Genomic DNA, 22976 nt, shown 5'->3' with positions numbered 1-22976 from the left:
GGTAAGGTCTTACTGTAGGGAGAGCTGGTGGGTGAGGCGCTGCTGAATCCAGGAGATCCAGGAACTCCCAGACTTGTCATGGGAACTGTCCCATAGCCTCCAGTCATCCCGCCGCTGCCTCCGTAGCTCGACTGCTGGGGAGTGGAAGCTGAGGGGTAACCCCTCGGAGACAAACTGCTGGAGTTACGGATATAACCTGGAGGAAACATCAGAGTAGGCTCATAAGCTTCACTGGCCAGAAAGACAGAAGAAAAGAATGGCTTGCTCAGTTTGTTAACCTTGGCTGCTCTGTCCTGGATCTCCAATGCTAACCCCCAGCTGGGATGGATAGGAGCCTAAGCCCATGACGCTCCCATGGGCTGGTGAGCTGGGCAGCGCCTGCAGCTGACTGTGAGGACGGGGAACGCTGTAGAGCGCCTCGGCAATGTCAGCTGCACGTTTCAGCAGCATGTCCTGCAGCAAGTCAAACAAAGTGACAAACAACAGGTCAGTTTCAGGAAATGTGAAACCAATTGGCTGATATGTGCTGGTGCTGCTATTTCTGGTAGTAAACAGGAGTGAACTAATTAATCTACACAGAATCCTTAAGTGACACTCTGTCAACCTATCAAGCTTTACGGGTCTGAACTAAAGAAACAGTTTTAACTGCTTAATACAATGTTAACATAAGGTAATGTTAAATGGACCATGAACTCATGTGGATCATTGTCACACAGAGCCAGCAAAAAGCAAAAAAGATCTTTGTACAGTTTTTTTCTGATCTCATCCTGTAAGTTGAGTAATGCTGTGTATGGATAATGTTTGATAAATGGTTACTAATTCTTCCAGGCCAATATATCTTGTTAATCTAGTTAAATTGTTGTTTCCTATGTTGCATCCCTTGCTTGTCAGTTAATGCTAATAATATTTTCAGTCCTCTTTCATTTCTGTGCAAAAGTTGTGCTCACGATTGCTTACCAAAAATTTAATTTGTGGAATTTAACAAATTCTGCAATTTATTGCCACAATTGAAAGAGCAAATTCAGGGAGGATTCGTTAGACCGGGATCTTCTCGGGTAAGGAAAGATTACAACAATAGAATGGAAAAAAGATTCAAGAGGTTTGTCAATGTTTGTATAATTCAAGGGCAATTTTTAAAGAATTTTAAGTTCTATATTAGCAATGCCCTATTTGATGACGATCAATTTCAAATGTAGGAAACAGTTTTGTTTCCAAGTACCTGATTACTGTGAGGATTTCCATATAGGGCTTCAACAAGATCTGCTGCTCTTTTCAGAAGAATCTCCTGTAAAACAAATTAAAAATAAGACATTTAATTGACAACTCCAGGACAAAAGCATAATAATCATAACTCCTTTAAAAATAAGTGTAGGTAACTCTTCTGTCTCACCTTTGCTAGCTTCTCTGGATCACCTGGATGCCGGGGAATTACCTTCTGAAGTCGCTGAAAACCGTAGTCTATAGTTGGCTCATTAAGGGCTAAAAAAAATCATTAGATTGTCAAGCTTTAGAAACAATAATTTAAATCTTTGGATCTAACTTTAAGGAAAATGGTTCATCCTAACACCTGTGTAGATGAAGCGTCCAGGCGCTCCCTTGCAGAACTGCTTCGACTTATACGACAGGGTGACCTCCACGACCCCAGGGATGTGTCGAGGAGGCGTCTGCACACGAATGGCGTGCGGAGTGATCAGCTGAGGAGAAAGCACACAAACGGTGTCACCAAAAAAAAAACGCCTCCCCACGTCTTGTAAATATTTAGGCTAACTCATTACTGTGGGAAGATTCAATTGTTAAGACTGCTCATAAATCACCCAAATAATGAGACAAGCCATATGCTGCGCATTTCATTTCACAATGTGCAGCATCATTAGTGGGATGTTTCGAAGACAACTCTTACCTCACTCCACACTAGCATGCTTCCAAACACCACCTGCAGCCCGTCGAAAAAGTTCTCCCCGATGACTATGACCATGGCCCCGCCGGTGGTCCAGCCTTCGCTGGGGCTGATGGCTTTGATGCAGGGGGTGGCTGAAACGGGAGAGAAAAGCTTCATTAACATGATCTGCAAAGACGATCAATAAAGAGTAAAGAAATGAGGGTATAAGTGTTAGGTATACTTTACATGTATGCGCCCCCCAGCGGTATTCATTAATTGTTCATATTTTATCATGTTTTTTATTATGTGATAGAGCAAAACAAAACGGAGACGTGGTTTTTATTTCATGCTGCAGGAAGCATTCCCACATCATGATGCTTCCACTGTCATCTTTTACTGTGGGGATGTCAGATGTACATTAATGACTGTCTTGGACCATTACATAAAACCCAAATTAAATACATCGATTTGTGATTGTATTGTGACAAAATGTGAAAAAGTTCAAAATTTATGGACACTTTTACAACTTTTTGCACTGTATGTAACAGGGTAAAAAAGGTTTGAAGGTTAAAAATCAAAACATAAATTTATGTTATCTTAGGCTAGAACAGCTGCTTGAAAAGAGTTTGTGTGATTTAAAGTCATGCATCATGCACAGACATCCTCATTTAAAAGTTGGGTTAAGTACAGGACAAATGTCCGGACAGAGTTGGAAAAATGATCAGCAGAAATGAAAGATTACTAGTGTAAGTTTTAGGCTTGTTTTAATAAATCTTGTAAATTAACTCTTCTTTGCCTCTCAAATATGTGCAACTCTTTGATTCAGATAAAATACGTAATGTGTTTAATGTGACAAATGATGAAAAAGCATATAAATACTTTTACGAAACTCTGACTATAAGCAGGTTAATTAAACCTCTTATCTTATTGTCCTACCATATTCCATGGTATTCTCCACAGACTCTCCCGGCTCCAGTCGGCGAGCTCTCCGGCCGTGTTTTGAGTTGTTGTGGACGAACATGTTGTCCGACACGGCCAGGACGTGTCCATCTACACTCACTGTGCTGGACAAGACCACCTGAGCGAGAGGACAAAGGGGGCCAAGAGGAAGACGCGTGAGTGTAGATGAAGCATTAAGACTGCAGGCTAAGAGTCAAAATATCAAGTTACAAGTGTGAAAATCCCAGAGCAACAATTAGTTTTTCTGTAAAGGTGACGGTCATATTTCTTAATGGATGATCTGACGTCTCAGGGATTTCCACAACACATCTGCATTCTGGGGCTCTCACACCCCTTTACTCCTCCACTGGGTCACCATATGGCCTCTCCCTCTGCCTCTGGACTAACTTTTTGATTCATACAGCATGCAGCAGGCTCACATTGTCTCCTCTTAATCCTTCAATGACAACAAACATATGAACCGAATCTCCTATTTCAGCTGGTTGTTAGAGCAGTGGATGATATATGGCACCCATAATGTGATTTTCTGCCTACTGCATGTCCCCACTTACATCTGCACCCCATAGGTGGCACTTTATACACTTAACAAGGGGATAGTCCCAACTTTTTGCCTTCATTATTTACAATATTTATATGCGCCAGGACATTATGACATATATTTTGAAATGACGTGTATAATAAATGTTCATCTGTCTTTAAAAGACACACATAATGAAAGTTTTGCAGGTGAAGGAGCAAAGCAAAAGAGAGGGGAAAAAAACATATGTTCCATAGGTGGTGGAAGGGGAAGGAAAATAACTGTAAATTATCGATCAAGCAGCGAACTCCTGCCCAGCCCTGATCACCTTTTAACCCAGAGGCCCAGAGTTTGGAGCGCTCGTGTACTCATAACTTCTCAGCATGTGTCACACCACAGGAGTTAAAGCAAACACGGTGGGAGACGAGGACGGAGAGGGGCGGGGGCAGCCGGACACAAGGTTTTGCCGGGCAAAGGAGAATGCCAGAGAGAGGCCGCTGGTGCTGAAAGACGGCAGAGGAAGTGAGCTCGAGGAGTCCCCTGTGACCACTTCCTGGGTCACGGAGCATGACCTTCCCCATCTGGAGCCAATCACTCAATTCTTGACAACTTCCTGAAACACCTCAACCTATTTCCTGCATCCAGGCGCCCCCACAGCCATGTCTCCCACATATATAACTCTTTGGTTTGTCTTTCCATCTCTCTGACTCCTTATTGATTTCTAACTTTCACCTTTAACTTCTTTCTCCAGTTTGACTTCCACTGGAAAACTTTCCCAGAGATTTGCCGTGTGACAACTTTAGCAACTCTCAGCTACTTTAAATGGCTTTAAGACCCAGAAACCAAATGTTCTCTTTGGATATCAAAAAGAAAATCAGTCTCATAGCTTGTCAATAAAGTTAATTTATCTAAAAATGAGTTCTTAACTTTTCCAAGGAGTTAAAAAATGTGGGAGAAATATTCCTATTTTTTCCTGATCTATCAGTATTGAAAGACAAATAAACATGAGCAATTGGAGAAAAATATCATGCCTGGTATTCCAATTATTTTTATAAATGGACCAAACTAAAACAGATACTCTGATTCAGAGTTCTGGTAGTTACCGTCATTGTTCTGTGGTCTGGTTTCTTCTGGTCGTGACTTTAGGAGTGTCTTTTTACTTTGGGTTCAGAACTGGAGGATGCACTTGAATAAGTGAGTAATGCTGAGCATGCTGAAGGCATTTATACCAAAAATGGAGACTTTACTTGCAGAAAAGTGAAACGTGCGATCAGGATAAACTGGTTTAGCCCAGCTACTTGCTGGAATGGGAGCAACAAAGTTCCTCTTTTGAACGTGATGGCGGGAGCAAAGGCCAATCAGGTGCACCTTTTTAGACAACATGAAAGCCATGTCATTAGAGCCAAGTAGCTAAAAGCTGTTTAAGGTTGGTAGATTAGAGTTCTTCCTCTTCCTGGAGAGTTTTGCAGATATGAGGCACTTTTTATCATAAGTAAACAAACTGCCTGCCAAGGTTCCTATTGTGCATTTAAAGAAATAGGATGTTAACCTGCACTTGTTTTGTCTCATCAAAGAGTTTAATGCAGCTGCAGACGACTTTCATATAAACAGTAATGTGAAACAAGAGTTTAGAATATTAGAAAAAGACGATATTTTGAGAGAAACAGATTTTTTATTCTGGCTAAGCTAAGGGCATTTTCACACTTTGATGGTCCGAGGTTCAACTAGGCAGGAAATGCTGAAAGATTCATTTCATTTGGCTCGGTTCACTTTCACGCTGCACTTATTGAAAGTAGACTGGACAACCTCACACAGTCACAGCATCAGGCCATCGGGGGAACTGTCACAAGCAGCAGGCAAGGAAATGAACCATCAGCAAAACTACAGATGTACAAAAAAAAACACACACACCATGTGAAACGTGCTGCTGATGTTCCACAGACACCAAATGTGGATTTAAAAGTGAGGGCGTTTCTTCTTCTCGTTGGTTTTAGCTTACTGGATAGTTTGGTTGCATTTCCACAGTAAGGGAGCTGCACCAGAGGTCACTCAGAGGTAAACAGAGAAAAAAGGCGAGTTTTCACACCTGCCCACGGTGAAGCAAACTATCTGAGAAAAGCAACTGGTCATTCTGTTTGATCACATAAGCTCTGCTAGGAAAACATCTAAGGGTCTAGTTTGTCTCCATCATACAATTCAGCTGTCCAGCTGGAGACTTTGTGGAGAAGAGAAGCCTAAATTAAAAGTGTTTTTAGAACTGCAGTTTACATAGAAATATACTGAATGGGAGAGTCGAGTGTCTTATAATAGAAGAGTATAAAGATGCTCTTTTATCACAGCGACTATATCCTTCATCCTCCGATATTCTCACTTTTTTATGTCCACACACAAGCACACACTCACACACGTGAGCATCTTTTATGTACCTGGAATCTCCTCATATCCCTCGGGTTGCCTGCTGTCTTCAGGCAGTTCTGGTTGCATTTCAGGAAAAACTTCAAGAAAAACCTGCAAAGGTAAACAAAAGGGCACATATTACATTTTTTTTTAACATCAGCAACAAAGAAACTCCATGACAGTTTTCAGTATGTAATTATTCCCCCCGTTTCCACACACCAAAAGTCAAAGAAGGCTTTTTTTTTTTTCACAGCCAGGTCCTGTGTGATTGCATGTATGTACATGTGATTACAGTTCTGACATAAATCCCAGCTGTTTAGTTTAGTTTTAAAGTCAATGTTGTTACACTTTAAATCAAGTAATGAGATCTGGAAGCACAAGGCGAGTGAAAAGTGCTGCTGCGTTTCAAAGTAAACCAGAGACAATGATGTATGCCAGCGGACTCAGGGGACTGTGGTATCCCACAATGCCATATTTGAACCCCACATGGGAGCGCAGAGGGAAACGAAGTAGAGACAGCCACAGAGAAAATTAAATGAGGAAGTGGCAGGACGGAGGCAGGGAAGGAGGCATGTGCAGGTGCTCGCATGGACATGATTTTTTTTTTTTTTTCAAGTATATGTGTCTCATCACGTATGTAACTTCAATCCAACGCACCGTGGAGCTGAAGACAGTGGGGGAGGGAGGGTGCTGATAGCCTGAGCTACACCAGAGAAAACCTGAAAGAAAGGTGGAATAAATAGAAGAGAGGGAGACTGCTGAGAGAGACTCCAAATCCCAGGTGTACACGGTTCGGAAACATAGCCAGCTGCCATGGCAACGCAGCTCTGCCGCAATCCCAAAGTCCCCACGCTAAGAGGCAAAGATGGGAAAGAGGAGGAAGAAACTAGAGCGCATTCCATCACAGAAATACGTCGAATTTCTGTGATGGAAATACGGCGAAATGACGAATAGAGAATATAGAAATAAACAGAGGAAGGGGATATGAAGTGATGGGAGGGGAGGATGAGGTTAAGGAGATCTATTCAGATGTTTTGGAAGGGCAGAAAAGAAGATTGAATACAAAAAAAAAAACATCTGAGCTGTGTGGTGACCCCACTACAACAAAAATTCAGATCTTTAACTGAGTGTCCACTCCATTTACAAAAAATGTCAAACACTCAATCATGATGTGACTAAAACATAGTTGTGTGAAACTTGGCTCGTTTGTTGAGTTTACTTTTTTGTGGTTAAAAGTGGGTGCTAAATAACTTTCCTATTCATACTCTTAGTAAGGAAGGAAGGAGTTATTTGTAGAAATGTTCAAATCAGGTCCCAGGTTCTAACCAAGGCTTCCTGACAAAACTCCTGCTACCTGTTGATGGTCGACCATCTGGGATTCCTGCAGCTGCAACCCCAGCTAGTTGTTTTGCCATGAAATTCACAACCAATCCTTTAAAATCACAGTCTATTTTTGTGGGCTTGCAAAACTGCATAATAGGTCATTCACAGTATTTTGTTGATCCAACATCTCTGAGTTTTCCCTAACTCCTGAGTGTTTCACGTCACTCAGGACTACGTTGAAATTCGTAGTCAAAGACAAACCGGTGCACCTCCTGGTCCGTCTGTTCAGTGTGTCCTGATTGGCATGCTGGGATACTAAGAGAAAATGTCTGTGTAATTAAGTCCTTTAAAGGTTCTGACATTTAAAACACATTGTTAGATTTTAGAAATTGGAGAGCAACTTTTTTCTCCATTGTTTTTTCTGCAAAACGTAATTGAAAAAGCACTGAAATATGTTAGGAGCTGTTGCAGCAATAAGTCCCTTTAAAGCATGCATTTCTGCAAACTGCTCAGCATGAAAACTCTACCAAAAGGAGGAAAATTGGAGAGAAGTGAGTTTCTTGAAGTTTCTAGTTGTCTGATATATTTTTAGAAACAAATGATAAAACTTTATACTTTTTTTGAGACAGATTGTCAGGACGTTGCAGAGGGTTTGTTAACCAGGTTAACTGCTGTGTTTGGATCAGCTTTTTGAGGCTGAGCTGCTCTGGCTGGAATAAGATATCAAACGATGTAAAGACATGAACTGGAGACACCGCAATGTCCACAACATCACTGATGAGTGAGGGAAGTTACACACTCACAGTAATAATGCAGACTAAGTAATGCTGATGGATATTAGTGTATAATCTCCTTGCATGTGCATAGCAATAAGACGGAGTTATTTGTTTTCAAGTGAATCAGGAAGATTTAAAAAAAAAAAACATTGTGATCTGGACATTATGCTGCTCTGTGTCAATAAGAAAATAGTTGCTGAATCTTACAAAATACATAAAAGTTGGTTATTTTAGAATAATGAACACATCATTAACAAATGAAAAATAAAACTGTAGTTTGCTGTAGTCAACATGTAGTTTGCTTTTCCTCAATAAACCCAGATGCAATGTATCCTGATAAAAGTACTTGTTCTGCTTTGAAATTGAAGACGGTGAAGATTTTATCTGCTCTGCTTTGAGAGGTGGAAATTAAAGAAGCAGCAAAAACCAACTTCCAGAATTAAAAAGAAAACAGCCTGAGTGAAGTTGGTGAATTTTACAGCCTTCAATAAACATGCTATCAAAACATCCCTATTAAAAAGCAATGCAAAATGTTTGATAGCTGATATAAATGTAGTTAATATGACGTAAAAATGGTCACAAATGTATTTAATCTCTTTAATTCACTGATCTATTCCTTTTTTCAGGGTCACTGCTCATTAAAGAGCAGTCTGACTTATCATATTTTAATTTCTTTACATGTAACTTCTTACCTCAGTTTTATGTTTATTTATCTATTAACAGATTACAGATGTAAACATCACACCATATAGTTTTGTATGTGTGCAGCTTTCCACACTAAATTCCATTAAATAATAATTTAATTGATATTTGAATCAAAATTAATCAAAACATTTTTAGCTCAATTATTCAACATTTTTCTTACGTTTCTGATCGTTTCACTCAGTGTCATTTGTTGTGTCCGAATGTTTTGAATATAACCCTGAAGGAAAAAAGTCTGAGTTTTATGTATGAACTATGTTTTGTATCAAATAGTTCTCATTAATATTCCCTAGGTGTCGCTGTGTCTGATCAGCCGGCAGCAGCAGAAACAATCAGATCACAGATGCACCATAAATCTAACTCTCCTAAAAAGTATCTTCCTATACTTATATTAAAGTAATTATTTTCTACTTTCTTCCAGCATCGCAGCGCGTTTTACTTCAGTGAAGTACTTGTTCAATCACCGTCGCTGTTTCCACTAAGCAAACAATAACAGTGAGGAGAAAAATACCACAGAAGGAGGCAGCGTTTTTTTGGCTTACGTGGGTTGGTTTGATCCCACCCACACTGTGTTCTTTGCAAACATAATTCATCTTAATGTGGAGCGGCTGTGTGGAGAGGAAATTCATATTGGCCCCACAGCCCTGAATCCTCCCATCGAATGCTAATCTCTCCCTCATTCTCTCAGCTTTTACTGATCATTCCTCCATCGCTTGTTCCAGTTTCCTCCCTTGTGAACAGGACCTGGCTTGCAACTAGTTCTCAGTTCCAACTTGTCTCCGATATTACTGGAGTTGAGTTATGCGCTCAGAGGACGATCAATATTGTTGTTGGCAGAGAGTGATTACAATTTATCTGTCAGAGCTCGGACCTTCCACCTCAGAGCTGCGGTAGATCTCAGTTCGGAGTGAAAATGTGAAAGGGCCCATCTGTGCCTCTCACACATCACACTGAGATTTCACTTCTAATAGATCATCAATGTTGTGGACATCTTCACGGATTAAAAATCTTACTGAGAAGTTATGCGGCGCGTTACTCTAACTCAAGTTGAGCACATCTTTGAAAATCAAACGGTATCAAATTGCAAAAATATTCACGACATTTGAAGAGCTAAGATTTTGTTTCATGTTACAACAACAAACTTTGATCAGCGTTTCATGTTTTGAGACACACAAGCACAAAATAGTCCATAGTGTGAAGTGGGAGGGATGCTTAATGGAAAATCTGAAAAAGTGTGTCATGTAGTGTTTGTATTCTTAGTTCTCTCAAATTAAGTGTTTAGGGTATGAGTGCACCAGATTTGTACAGCTCAAGATGGAAAACTTCAGCCACATCAGAGGGAAGCATTTCTGAGAATCCGTCTTCAAGTGTTGCCACAGATTGGTAAGTAATTTAACGGGCATGAGGTCACCAGTCAGAGACAAACAGGACAAACAACCATGCAAACGCGCATTCACTTCCAAAGAGAATTTAGAGAGACAAGTTAACCCGAGAGTCATGGTTTTGGACTGTGGGGAGAAGCCAGATGCGCAGGGAGAACATGCAAACTCCACACATTTAGACCCCAGGCTGGGACTCGAACCCAGGACCTGCTTGCTAAAAGGCAAGTGCTACTAACTAATCTGGGGCCTTCACAGAGCAGCTATATTTAATTAAATTACACACAGCTGCATAAGGTAAGGTAATTGTATCTATATAGCACATTTTCAGCAACAAGGCAGCTTTACTGACTTTTTTTCTGGTTAGATGACATCTTATGGGAAGAAGTCGCAAAGGATTTTATTTTGGGGTGTCAGAATTATTATCCAATCTCAGATAAGTGGAATATGATGGATGGATGAACGGAATTAGGTTTAAGAAGATTAAATACATTTGATACATACAGAGAAAATGACGAGGTTTGGTAGCGCCAGCCTTTTTGCACACAGTGTAACAATCGGTCGTCACACATTTAACTGGATGACATGACAGTGTTTCACTGAACTGATGACCGAGGGCCAAGAAAACCACAACCCTAATTCAGGGACTGTCTACATCTATTTCTGGCTTTATGCACTTTCTGAGGGTTCTTGACCTTATTTGTTGACTTCTTCTCATCATTCCTTGTTTATATGACACCAGATGCCTCGCGCACACACACTGGCATGCAGAAAAACACACACTGACACACACACACACACACACACACACACGCACACACACACACACACTCTCTTTAATACGCTGACACACCCACCTTTGCACCCCCCCAAACCCCCCTACCCAAAAACCCATTGAGTCAACTTTTCACCCCCCTCAGTTCGGACGCACACAGCTGCAAATGCTGAAATTAAAGCGAGACATTGACGCATATATTAGCATGCATTAGCCGCTTCCCTCTGCCCACTTAACATGCAAATCTCCCAGCCCCGTCGCCTCGCACCTTCTGCCACACATTCATTTGCTGAATTATAATTAGACTAATCTTGCATAATTAATAAGAAGTTGAGGACCCTCTGTTTTTTATTACCCCCCTCTTCTATTGTGGTTGCAGAAGTTTAATATTGCTGTTGTTTGTTTTGTTTTGGTGGAGTAACACACCCACACAGCACAGTGTATGACACACTGCAAAGATTTGGACGTAATCCTTGTGTCACAGGGAAATTAGCAAAGAACGGTCGATTTCAAAGAACTCCTCGTGCAAGTGTGTTTGTTTTTAATCTGGTGATGTTGTACATTTACATCTTGTTCTGCTCAGTAATGCAGGTTATTCTCTGCTAATAACACTTTCAAGTGTATTAGCAAATAGTGCACTTGCACTATTTGAGTGTGCAAATAGTGCAAGTGCAAATAGGACTAGTTAGAAAAGAGCGTCAGCATTTCTGTTGAATGTTTATAAAGAGAGTGTTAAGTTTTAAACATCATGATTTAAAACACATCATCAAGAATATGTCTTACTGGTCCAAAAAAAAAATGGTTTGGATGTAAAAATCTTCCTTAACTGTTACTGCAGATGCTTGACAGCAGTTGTTGGTGCCTCTGGTGGCACAACTAGTTATTAGGGTTAAGAGAGCATTTACTTTCCCCATAGGGCAAGGTTGGCATGAGTGGCTTTTTCTTTAATACATACAGCCATTATTTGCACTCTGTGTTTCATATTTACTCAAATGATCCTTTCCAGATGTTAAAATTTGCTTAAAAACCTAAAATATTTAAGTTTGACAAAAAATGGGGGGGGGGAGTCATGACACAAAATATGTTTTCAGGATGCAACATGTTACATAAATTCAACAGCTTCCTAAATACTGAATTCTTATTTACAAGCCAAACCATTTTAAATACACACTTTCCCACGATGAAGAAACTAGTGCAGGACAACGTGATGTGGATGTTTCAATTTTAAAAACCATTTTTAGGCCAGTTTCAGAGGCAGAAGTCTTTAAAGGTTCACAAGTATGTTTAAATGTGCATTTCCTGCCCAATAAATAAATAAATAAATAACAGCAGCCAAAAATTTTAGAAGTTGCAAAGAATAAACAATGTATGCCAAATAACATACATTTTATGACATTTTAAAAGCTTGATTTAAATCTTTGGATTTTGCTGTAGGCTAAAATTAGAGCTGAACTCAAACATTCAGCTAAGAAAATTGTGACAAACAATCTAGTACAAAAGTGAACTCATTTCAGATTCACTGATGGTATTACCTCACAGACATGAACATCTTCAGCTATTTAAACTGCTAAAATCTGGGTGCTTCTTCAAGAACCTCACATTAAAAATCATGCTTTTAAAGCAGGAAACACAAAAAGTAACAAATCTCTGCATCATTTTGCACCAGATGTGGGTGAAATTTTGTTTCCAGAGATCTTTACCGACTTTAGTGAAGGCAGTCAAGGGGCAACGCATTAAACAGGAAAACATATTTTTCCAGGAAGCGATGCTGAAGGAGACTTTTTTGCGCTTTTTCTTCTCCTTTTGTTTTGCTGAAGTTTGAAATATGGCTTACACAGTCGGTTGAAAACCTAAATATAACAATAATCAAACTTACTGTCTGCTAATGGACTTCTCTGATAAAATATTTAGCTGTCGGCTCGAGGTTAAAAGAGCTTTTAGAGCAATTTTTCTTCTCCTTTTGTGGCATTCGTTCTGAGTTAGATTCTGCCAGCACAAACACCGATCTTAGTAACTCAGCACAAAAACTCAGAGGCCCTTATTATTTTAAAATATGTCTCATTTAAACTAAGTTTCCTGCCAAGATTATTCAACATAATCCTTTATTTGTTTGCTTATTATTCTCATTCATACATCCCTGTTTCTGGCCAAACAGACCAAATGTTTTACAGTGAGACCTGAGCTTCCCATCTGCTGCAAATAATTTTACCAAAACAAGTTCAAAGAGCAAATGTCAAATTGTGACGCAGAGAACAAATAAAAATAGGCAGATTTTATAGTTTTGTTCTTTGGAGTGGATGCTCTGTTCCTCATTTCTGTGTCCATTAGGGCATCTGTTACACATCAGTGGCGCTTTCTGCTTTACACGTGGCCTTAATCATCTAGTGAGCACCTAGCTTGACATAAACTTTCATAAGATTTCATCAGCACTAATCACTGTCGACATAAACTGCCTTCTCAAATTGTCATAAAACACATCGGCCTCTCAGCTCCTCGGGAATGCAGCTTTGGTGGCAGCAGGAACTGACGAAGGGTTTGCTGCAAGCTTCAAGTTAGCTAGATGCACATTTACATAAACATTTTCTAAAGTTTGATTAAGTGCAAATTCGGTGATTTGGCAAAAAGAACGAGGGTGAAAAGGATAATGGCACTAAAAATAACTTGATTCGCAAATATCTGTCTGTTTAGCCTTTCAGATGCAGGGTGCTGAGAATACAAAGTGAGTGCACACACACACTCACACACACCCAAAAAAAGAAAGATTAAGAAGAGAAGAGGCGGAGACGGAGGAAGAGAGGAAGATTGTTGATGTCCTGTATGCAGGGCCATCACTCATCAGAAATCCCCTCCATCACCCCCACCCTGAAAAAACAAAACAGTGTCCTGACATGGCGGTGGAGGGGAGCTGCAGGGAGGAAAATTAGGAAACCAGATGTGAAGCATTAAAACATACTGACATGCTGAGGGCCTTCCTCTGCCACACTCACACACTAAGAGTACTAACTCATACAGCAGCCCGACATGCATGTGTCACACAAAGGCTGTGCGAACCACACACACACGCATACACGAGTTCAACGAAAAAAAAAATGGTCCAAGACAGGCGACCATGTGTGTACAATCAGTCATGCAAAATTACATTAGCAAAAATAATGCCTCCGACACGAATGTCTCAGAGATATCTGGACAGAAATAAGAGATGATTTTTGATCAAAAGTGCATCTGAGGAGCCAAAACATGCTGCAACTCGCCACTAAACACTAAGACTTGGATGAACCCATGTTTAATTCCAAGACATCGGGCTACAGATGGGTCATCATGCATCGCTGTATGGATATGCATCCAATTAGTACACGTACCGCAGCTGAGGATCAACTTTGGGTGATTTGTTTTCTTCCATGAGGAGATTTGTGTTTGGAGGGGTGCTTGTGTCTGTGTGTGTTGGTAATAAGAGGGACGTTGGGGGTGGTGGTAGGTAATAAATACCCCTGGACCAGGATCCCCTGGCAGACTGGAAGCTAGACTGGTCATCAGGGTTAACACCCGGGGCACATGACCTCTGACACTGCTAATGGGGCACAGAAAACCCTCCACGAACTGATACCTCCTCTGTCGCATACCACCACAGGACCTTTCACACCGATCCCTCCAGACGCCTCCCCTCCTCCTCCAAAAACATACACGGAAATCTGTGGCTTCAGCTTCACTCAGCAGCAAACATCATTGCAAACATCCATTAGTTTTTCCCCTTCATTCTCCATCATGTCTTTAAGCAGAGACAGACATCTATAAAAGAGTCAGATAAGTCTGAATTCAGTGTCTTTTAGGAAAGTTTTTTTTTACTTTTTGCTCTCAAAACTTACAAAGATATCCCCATCCCTTTGGCATTTTTTATTTTTTGATACTAAGCCACAAACTGAAGTGTTGTTGTTTTTTTCATATTTTTTATATGTAGGAAAATCTGAAAAGTGTGACATGCATTTATGTTCTACTCTCCTGAATCAAAACTTTGCAGAACCACATTTTGTTGAAGAGCAAAGTCTTTTATCAATTTAAAGATAAAACGTGATCCGTACTTTTCGCAAAACAGCGCAAGCTCAATCAGACCTGGTGGAGAGCATCTTACAATAAGTTATTGATTGGATTCAAAACTGGACTTTAACTAGGCCATCCAAACACATGAATATGAATATAACTTGATCTAAAGCCGTCTACTTTAGCACTCGTATGTTTAGGGTTGTTTTCCTGCTGGAAGGTGAATCGCCGTCCCAGTCACAAGATTTTTGGAGATTTTTCCAGGACCTCCCTGAATTTCACTCCCTCCATCTTTCCTTCAACTCTGACAGGCCTCCTTGTCCCCACAGCATTATACTGACACCACCGTATCCCACTGTAAGAATTCTTACAGTGTCCAGTGCCATTTTTTCCTCCACAAAGCATTTTACATGAAGCCATTAGAGTTTAAATCTAACCTCATCTCAACATCAAATCACAATTAAATACCTGGATTTGTGTTGTAAAATAATCAATGAGACGATGATCCATGCAGCTTCAGTCAGATTGTGTGCATTTTGCCTGCGCCTCTCTCCCAGGCTCACCCCTGCAACCTTAGTCCAGACCCAGCTCGATACTAAAATGGGGAACTGTGACAAAGCCAAACATTTTTAAACGCGAGCGCTGATTTATAGAGCTCAGTACTGCCGTAAAACTTTCAGGCATACCACCACGAAAAATTGACTGTGGCACGGTGAAGCTGGAAGGAATAAAGTGGGCTGATGGGAAGGGAATACCAGAGGCACTCCAACATCGCAGCTGGGTTTCTCCTGGGTCCAAAAGCAGTTTTAACCCGCAACCTCTCACCTGATTCTAAATGTGCATTCTAACCATTTTAAATGAATTAATGTCTCAGTCTCCCGAGCAAAGCCAAAAGCGGAGATTGCATACAAAGCTCGGCCACATGGGACTGTGTTTGTGCTGCCAAATAGATGGATATGGAGGGATATTCGGAGTCTGGAGAACATGAATTCACAACCAGGACGGGGAATAGACGTCCCATCAGTGGCCTGACCTCTCCCAGCATGCTTGGTGTGCCCTGGGGGATGAAGATTCAAAATATATTCTCACAACTGTCAGATGGAGATGCACGGTAACACCAACAAATGTGCGTAGGGTCGCCTGCAACACAGCAAACACTAATGTTACCTTTTTAATACCCTTTCAGTCAATCTGCCGCTAATCAGGCTCACCGATAACATGTGTGCATCAAACCCTGACCCGAACCTCTCTCTGAGAAGAACAATGAATCTGGGATGGATGGCACAGAGAGAGAAAGAGAGAGAAGAGAGAAGAGGGAAGCAAAAACAGAAGGAGAAGAGATGTCTTCTTAATTAGCCAGTAATGATAAGATCTGACAAACAACATCTGTTTCCAGAAAGAGGGAGGAGGAGGAGGGCTGACGGAGGGAGAGTGAGGGAAATGTTTGAGAGGGAGAAGGTGCGAGAGCGAGAGAGTCGGCTAAGAAACCTGTGAAGCCTAGACAACAGGGACCTGCTTGTAAGAAAGTAAATGGGGAGTGGAGGGGATGTGTATGAGGGAGGGAACGCTTTGTAGCGTGACACAATGGAGGAACGGTGGATGAGAAGTATAACAGAAGTGGGAGAAAGACAGACAGGGGAGCGAAATCTGACAGGGTTGAAGGAGTCCAAGAGCCCGGACGCGAATGACAGACAGAGAGAGGAAAACAGATCAAAACTGAGAGAAAACCAACAACACCGAGAGAAGCGGGGGAGACGATGAGCTGGAGGAGAGGAGAAGAAGAAGAACAAGAAGGACATGTGAATAAGGAGAGGAATCATCCAGAGGTCCAGGGTGCTGTAATTTACTCTCCGTGGCTAATACACAGCAAATGTGTCGGAGCCGAGGCCAGAGAGAGGAGAAGGGGAGCTGGGTGGCTGGGGAAGCTGGAGGGAGGGCGAGCAGAGTATCTGGGCTCTCAGCAGGCCTGCTGGGAGCCTGTCAGCAGTCACATCACCCCCTGCCCTCAGTCCTGACAGATTCATCAGAGCCCAAACACACTCCACAACACATTCACACACACATTCAAAAGACTTCAGCAAAATTAGAATATTTCCATCTGTGATTAAATTCAAGTGTTGTCTGGAACTGCACTGCAACACCGTAATAATAAGTGCAGTAAAGAAATACATCCAGATTTATTTTTCTTGTTACGTTACTTAATCGTGTTGGTAAGAAATCCAGAATCTCTCCTGTCAACTTTATTGTTTGTTGCACAGAAAGCGATGATGCCACCTTTAATTTTAACGTGTTGAGTTAAAATTTCATTCACTTTCAGTCTGTGACAACTTTTCTATAAAATTAGAATGCCATAAAACAGCTGCATGCTAAACGTTTCTGTGACATGATTTCAAAATAGCGGAAAGTTATTAATTGTTTTAGCTTGATGTGATTTCTTAAGCAATATATGTACATATATACACTTTATTTATACTTTATATATACATGCATACTTTCTTTATTTTAGTTTGAAAATGCATTCTTCTATTTACATTTAACTACCTACTGGTACACCTGAATTGTATGCTCAAGTTCTCCTTACAGCTCATGAAAATCTGACGCCTCCTTATTTAGCAAAACTCCAATTACCAGTTTAAACTGAAACTGCAAATACCAGCTTTGTGACAATAAGTTGAGCTATTTTAATGTTTAATGTTCCTGAAGTGGTAGTCTAAAGTGTGTTAAAGCAGAGCCTCCAAACTTCCCACATTTTAAAACTAACAAAACAACAACAAACAAAGGTTGTCGTTTTTACTGCATTTAAAAAATGTGGCTTGTTTCTATATTTAATTTAATTTAATTTTTATTTCACTCATTCCATATGTTGACTTTTCTTTTTTATAAATTTTTCCATAAGCCATCTAAACCAAAAGAGGAATTATTTTATTTATGTTGCAACAGAAATAAAGTATAACACTCTTTGCAAGCGATTTCATGACGAATACAGCCTGAATTTGAACATTATCACACCAATTACCTTGCAGGTCCTCCTTTAGGTTTATGATGTGCACAGCTCTGCTTTTTATTATTATTTTAAAACATTTAAGTAGCAGAACAAACATTCACATGTATACAAGTGACTTGAAAATATTTGTCATTTGACATTTTACACATTGAATCATAGATCAAAGAGTAATGTTCATTTTGGAAGTACAAAACTGCTAATTTTCTTCAAAATCACAAAGGCTACAAAACAGATTCATGCTGCTCTTAGCTAATTCCAAGGCTTTTATATATTTATTTATTTACAAAGCAGATGTGTGGCAATAAGCCAGTGACGATGATGTTAAAGAAGTTGTTTGTTTCAACAGAAATTAAGCCCAATAAAGTGCTTCAAACTCCTTTTAAAGGACAGCTTCTAAAGTTTCCCTGAAAAAAGTTTTTTGTGCAGGAAACACAGCTTCAGCCTGAACATTGTGTCTTGTTTTTGCTTTATTTAATTGCCACCCTGCAGTTGTACCATCTCTGCATGGTGAGAGCAGCTTTAATCTGTAATTCTTAAAATATTTAAACCCCAGTGCAATCATTAACATGTACAAATCTGTACCTGCTCAGCTATGACCCCAAAGAAAGGCAACTATTACCTGAATTAGACCTTTAACGAAATCTATTTCTGGTAAAACCACAGATGTCTTTGAAAAGGCCATCAGAAACTGATACAAGGAGAGCCGCGGAGAAACCCGACTCCTGAGAAAAACACAGTCTGTCCAGATCCCAGAAAAACAAACAGAAAAACAAAGTGACTGGCAGGGCTGGTCCAGCAGCAGGGGGGCATTGTTAAGTCATCTGTGAAATTTAAGACCTTAAACAGGAATTTGACCGAACCGAGTCACAAACGCGACTGTAGCTCCTCCCTGAGCAGCAGCATCCAGCCAGAAAAAACAGGCCTTGTCCCTAAGTACCACCACTGACTGGCCTCTGACTCCTCACACACCCACACACCCACAAAGATATACACATTAATCACATCCTAATTGCACAAATACAGCATCTGTTTACTAAATAAATCACAAAAGCAGAGTATTTTTAAAGCAAATTACAAAATCTGTTTCTAATTTAATTGAACGTGTTCACTTTTTTTTTCCTGTCAGTCCCACTTATTCTCTGGAGAAAAAACATTTCTCCTGTCTTTTTTTTCCTACAAAAACAAACTAGAGCCCTTCTTTGTGGGGAGGCTAAAGCCACAAGCACTTGCTGAAGAGGAGTAAATCTGACTTGTGATCTGGCAGATTTCATAAACTTTCTGTTCACAGTGGAGTGAAAGATCTGCCCCGACCACATTAGACCACATTTTAGAAAGCAGCGAAACCAAAGGTCCCTGAACTTCCTTTTTCTTCTGTCTAACTCTGAGTGAGGCCCTGGCTGTCTGAAACTGTACCTGTCAGTGATTTTGATATTCCAGACATTCATCTTCTCTCCCTGTCTGTCTTCATGTCATTCTTCTGCTCACGTCGCCCCAAGGGAGGAGCCATCCCCATGCTCCTGTGCCAGCTGCTCAGTGGTCCAGCCTGTGTGCCGCTTCACTGTGTGCATTAGAGCCTCAGGCCCCCTGTCGCCACGCTGCTTGGTCCCCCCCTGCCTGAGGGGCTCGCTGACAGGGGGTCTGGAGGGACCGGACAGTAGCGGCCCACCAGGGAGAGACCTGTGACAGTGGACTGAGCGAAGCAGGGGGTCTGACTTTGTCTCTGGGCATGTACGTATGTACATGTGACTGACGGGCAGATTAACCTCTGCTATTGATGTGTGAATCAGTGCAAACAGATTTTTGGGAGAAAAATCATTTAAGTACTAAAAAAAACAAAAAAAAAGTAATTTCAGATTTAAAATGGACACACAAAAATTTGATCTTAGGAAAATCAAATTCTATTAAATAATTACTTTTTTTAATCCAACTGATCCATTTAAAACAAATATAAGCAAAGCATTTTTTATATATTTTATGTTTTTAAGTTCACTTAAGTTTCAAGAACTTCTCCACTGAAATCCAATAAAGGATATTTGTATTTTATATATTTCTTGGGTATCAATATGACATAATGATGCTTAGTCAAATATATGTCCATAAGCCATGAGAGCCATATTATTGCAGGTGTTGCCAGGAGAATGCCTTTTCTGTTCCACCATTACAAATGTAAACGCAGCGTTTACATTTATACTTGACCTGTCTGTCAGTCAAATTAGACAAGTTACGTTTTAGTAACAAACACTTTCAGTGGGAACAAAGGATGAATGTATAAAAATGCCTCTCACACATAACAACTGAGCATGATAGAGGATCTGGGATGCTGTGGGCCAGTTTTCCGTCCAAAGGAAAAAACCCTCGGTGGAGTGAACTCTTTGAAACATCTGGAGATTTTAAATGAACATCCGGTGACTTCTGCTAAAGGACTGAAAAATGGGGTTCGACTAGGTTATTTCAGCAGGAAGAAAGATCCAGATCTACACAGAAATGCTTCACCAGAACATAAAACAAATGATTATATCACATTACTTTTCTACCACAATAAAGGTGGTGATTTGTTTTAATTGTTCTCATCTAAAGGAAAACCTCTGAATGAGAAAATCTCCAAGACCTTGAATAAAAGATGATTTAGGACTTCAGACACTGTACTCTATTGTATGCTGCAACCATATCAAATGTTACAGACAAAGACTGAGTAGTAAATGCGGATAGTACAAAGTATTGACAGCAGGTGTATCAATAAGGCCACTAATAATTTTGCTAACAAAAACAGATTTTTCTAAATTTTTTCCTAAACCAAAGTCAAACTGGTTGGTATTTTCACATATTTTTGTGTAGGAACACACTGCCTCCACACTAAACTACACAGTGTTTAAAGCACTAGGGCATGAAAAATGTTTGCATAAGGCCTGAGAGTACTTCTATGTATTGTAAATGGAAACACACTTTTCTTTAGAAGAAGACATCTCACTATTCCCCATTTCTTTTAAATGCATAAGTGTGTAGATATACTGTCAAACCATAAATGTTCACTCTTTCTGAAACAAAATACACAGATAGAGGAAAACCACACGTTTTTATACATTCAAATTATTTTCATCATTATTATTTATCATTATTTTATTATTATTATTATTATTATTATTATTATTATTATTATTATTATTATTATTATTAAAACTACAAACGGAAACAGTGCTAACTAAATGTACACAACATCCTTTTGCTGACGTGGATTTGAGAATATAAGCAACTGTATAAAATAAGAATCTATACAGTGAGTCTGAGAAAACCGTCTCCTTTGACATTGTTGTCTCAGACATAAACCTTAGAGTGCCTATATAATGGACTAACAGAGCGACTTGGCGGCAGATTTTGAGTACGCATCTGGGAGTGGGGAGGAATTTGACCCCTGACACGGTCCAAAATAATGCTGCAGCATTTATTCTCTGGCTGATAGTTTAATGTTCTTTTCCCAAAGACTCTTTAGCTGCTATTTTGTTTTTTGGCTGTGAGCAGAAAAATGAGGAGTCTGCAGTTCCCCGCCATTAGAAGGACAAGGAGAAACTGCTGCGGCCTGCTGCGAGGGCAAAGTAGACGGCCTCCAAGAAACCCCTGCATCACCATATATTTTTTAAGATTTGCTTCTGACAAGCGGGGAACAAGCATATGGAAAGGCTAACTCTGAAACAGATGGTCAGACTGACATACCACATCAGCAGAGAGCAGACATTTGCATAAAGCAACAAATAGGATTTACTGTCAAACTTTGTAGAGCCACTTCACACTTCAAGCTAAAGTCAGGCATTGTTTTCCTGTGATTTAAGATGTATGCTCTGTTCCCTCCATTGCAAAACAGCTTCAAGAATTAATAACTAATAAAAGCAATAAGATCCATCAAGCTGGGAGTCTTTGTAACTGAGTCGAGGCTTGCCAATTTTCAGCTAAATTGATTTGCAAAGATGCAAAAAAAAAAAAAAAAAAAAAAGTTAAAGCCATTTCGTTCAGTAGCTGAAAACAACATGTTCCTGTGGTACGCGTAACCAGAACCAAGACTACAAACAGATCAATACAGCCCACAACCTGGGATTAAGAGTAATGGATTCCTGTTGGAGCCGAGCAGCTGAAGTCATTTTCAGCTCAAATAATAAGAAGCAAAACAGCCGAATATTGGAAGTTTATGAATGTATGATACATGTTTGACGCGTAGATGTTTCAGAAATTTAAAAGGAAAATGTGAGAGAATGTGAGATTTTTCTGTAAGTCCATCTTGAGCGTGGGGGGAGGAAAATGCCCTATTGACAGCATTGGAAAATTTCTATTGATTATTCTTCTTTTCTCTGAGCAGTGGCTTGTTAAAAAAGAGCCCTCTTGGAAACACGATCAATTAGTGAGATAGTGCTCGCCATTGATCACCCGACTGCCCCTCACAAGGCCTCGTACGATGGATCCCTCCACACACTCCTTATGACTATCTATTGATCTGGGCTTCTTAGCCAAATTTAAAAGCACACACTCGCCGTCAGTCCCCTCCTCCCCATCTGAACCGGACTAACACTAATACTGACATCTGCTTGTCTCCATTGTAAAAACCCTCGGTTCACTCATAAATCCTGGGCCCAGAACCAATATAGTTTCTGAGAGGTCAAGGGTCATGAATGGTAATAACACCACCATTAACAGATCTGCCTACGTTAATACTGAGAGTCCAGTTTGAGCAATAACTGGTGGAAAATGCTACTTTTTAAAATGGGGGGGGGTATTTTTTTTTCAGGTTCTGCTCATTAAATTAGTTTGAAATTTAATGAGTTGAAATATTCGCATTTGTGACATATTCACAATTTTTTTGTATTTATTTCAAACACAAAAAAATTAGCTGAAGTACTTTTAAAAGAAAACAAAAGCGGTGTAAAGTTTACCTGCGAGAGTTTGATGAGCAACATTTATGGTGATGAGCCGAGAGTAATCGATCTCTGTTTTGTTTTTTTTTCTACTAATCAATCATCAAACCAATCAGTGAGCCAGTCACCCCATCAGTCAAAGATAAGTGGGCCTTCTACAAACACAGAAGCCACTTGAAAAGTACTGTGGTTCACCAATGTTAAGATTATACAGATGTAAAACTATTAGACGCAGCAGGAAGTGGAGCATTAGATAATGCTCGCCCATATAAGCAACTTGAGTCATCTCTTTGTCAGCGGCTGCCCTTGCCCTTTTCATCCTTCCGTCCCT

The 22976-nt window shown here is 40.2% G+C and overlaps 1 protein-coding gene across 4 annotated transcripts in view; it reads right to left on the bottom strand.

The window, feature by feature from the left end:
- ebf2 (EBF transcription factor 2) overlaps positions 1–22976 on the bottom strand; it is a 37364-nt gene that overhangs the window by 2836 nt on the left and 11552 nt on the right. For all 4 annotated transcript variants that reach the window (XM_008418605.2, XM_008418606.2, XM_008418603.2 and 1 more), the window contains exons 7-14: positions 5783–5864; positions 2816–2957; positions 1901–2031; positions 1568–1694; positions 1391–1479; positions 1220–1285; positions 279–453; positions 14–196 (exon numbers count right to left, since the gene is read on the bottom strand). In XM_008418605.2, the coding sequence (XP_008416827.1) occupies positions 14–196; positions 279–453; positions 1220–1285; positions 1391–1479; positions 1568–1694; positions 1901–2031; positions 2816–2957; positions 5783–5864 (995 nt within the window). The remainder of the gene's footprint in view (positions 1–13; positions 197–278; positions 454–1219; positions 1286–1390; positions 1480–1567; positions 1695–1900; positions 2032–2815; positions 2958–5782; positions 5865–22976) is intronic.

This window comes from Poecilia reticulata, linkage group LG9 (assembly GCF_000633615.1).
Source record: "Poecilia reticulata strain Guanapo linkage group LG9, Guppy_female_1.0+MT, whole genome shotgun sequence".
Lineage (NCBI taxonomy): Eukaryota > Metazoa > Chordata > Actinopteri > Cyprinodontiformes > Poeciliidae > Poecilia > Poecilia reticulata.
This window is presented reverse-complemented; position numbering and strand designations above follow the sequence as displayed.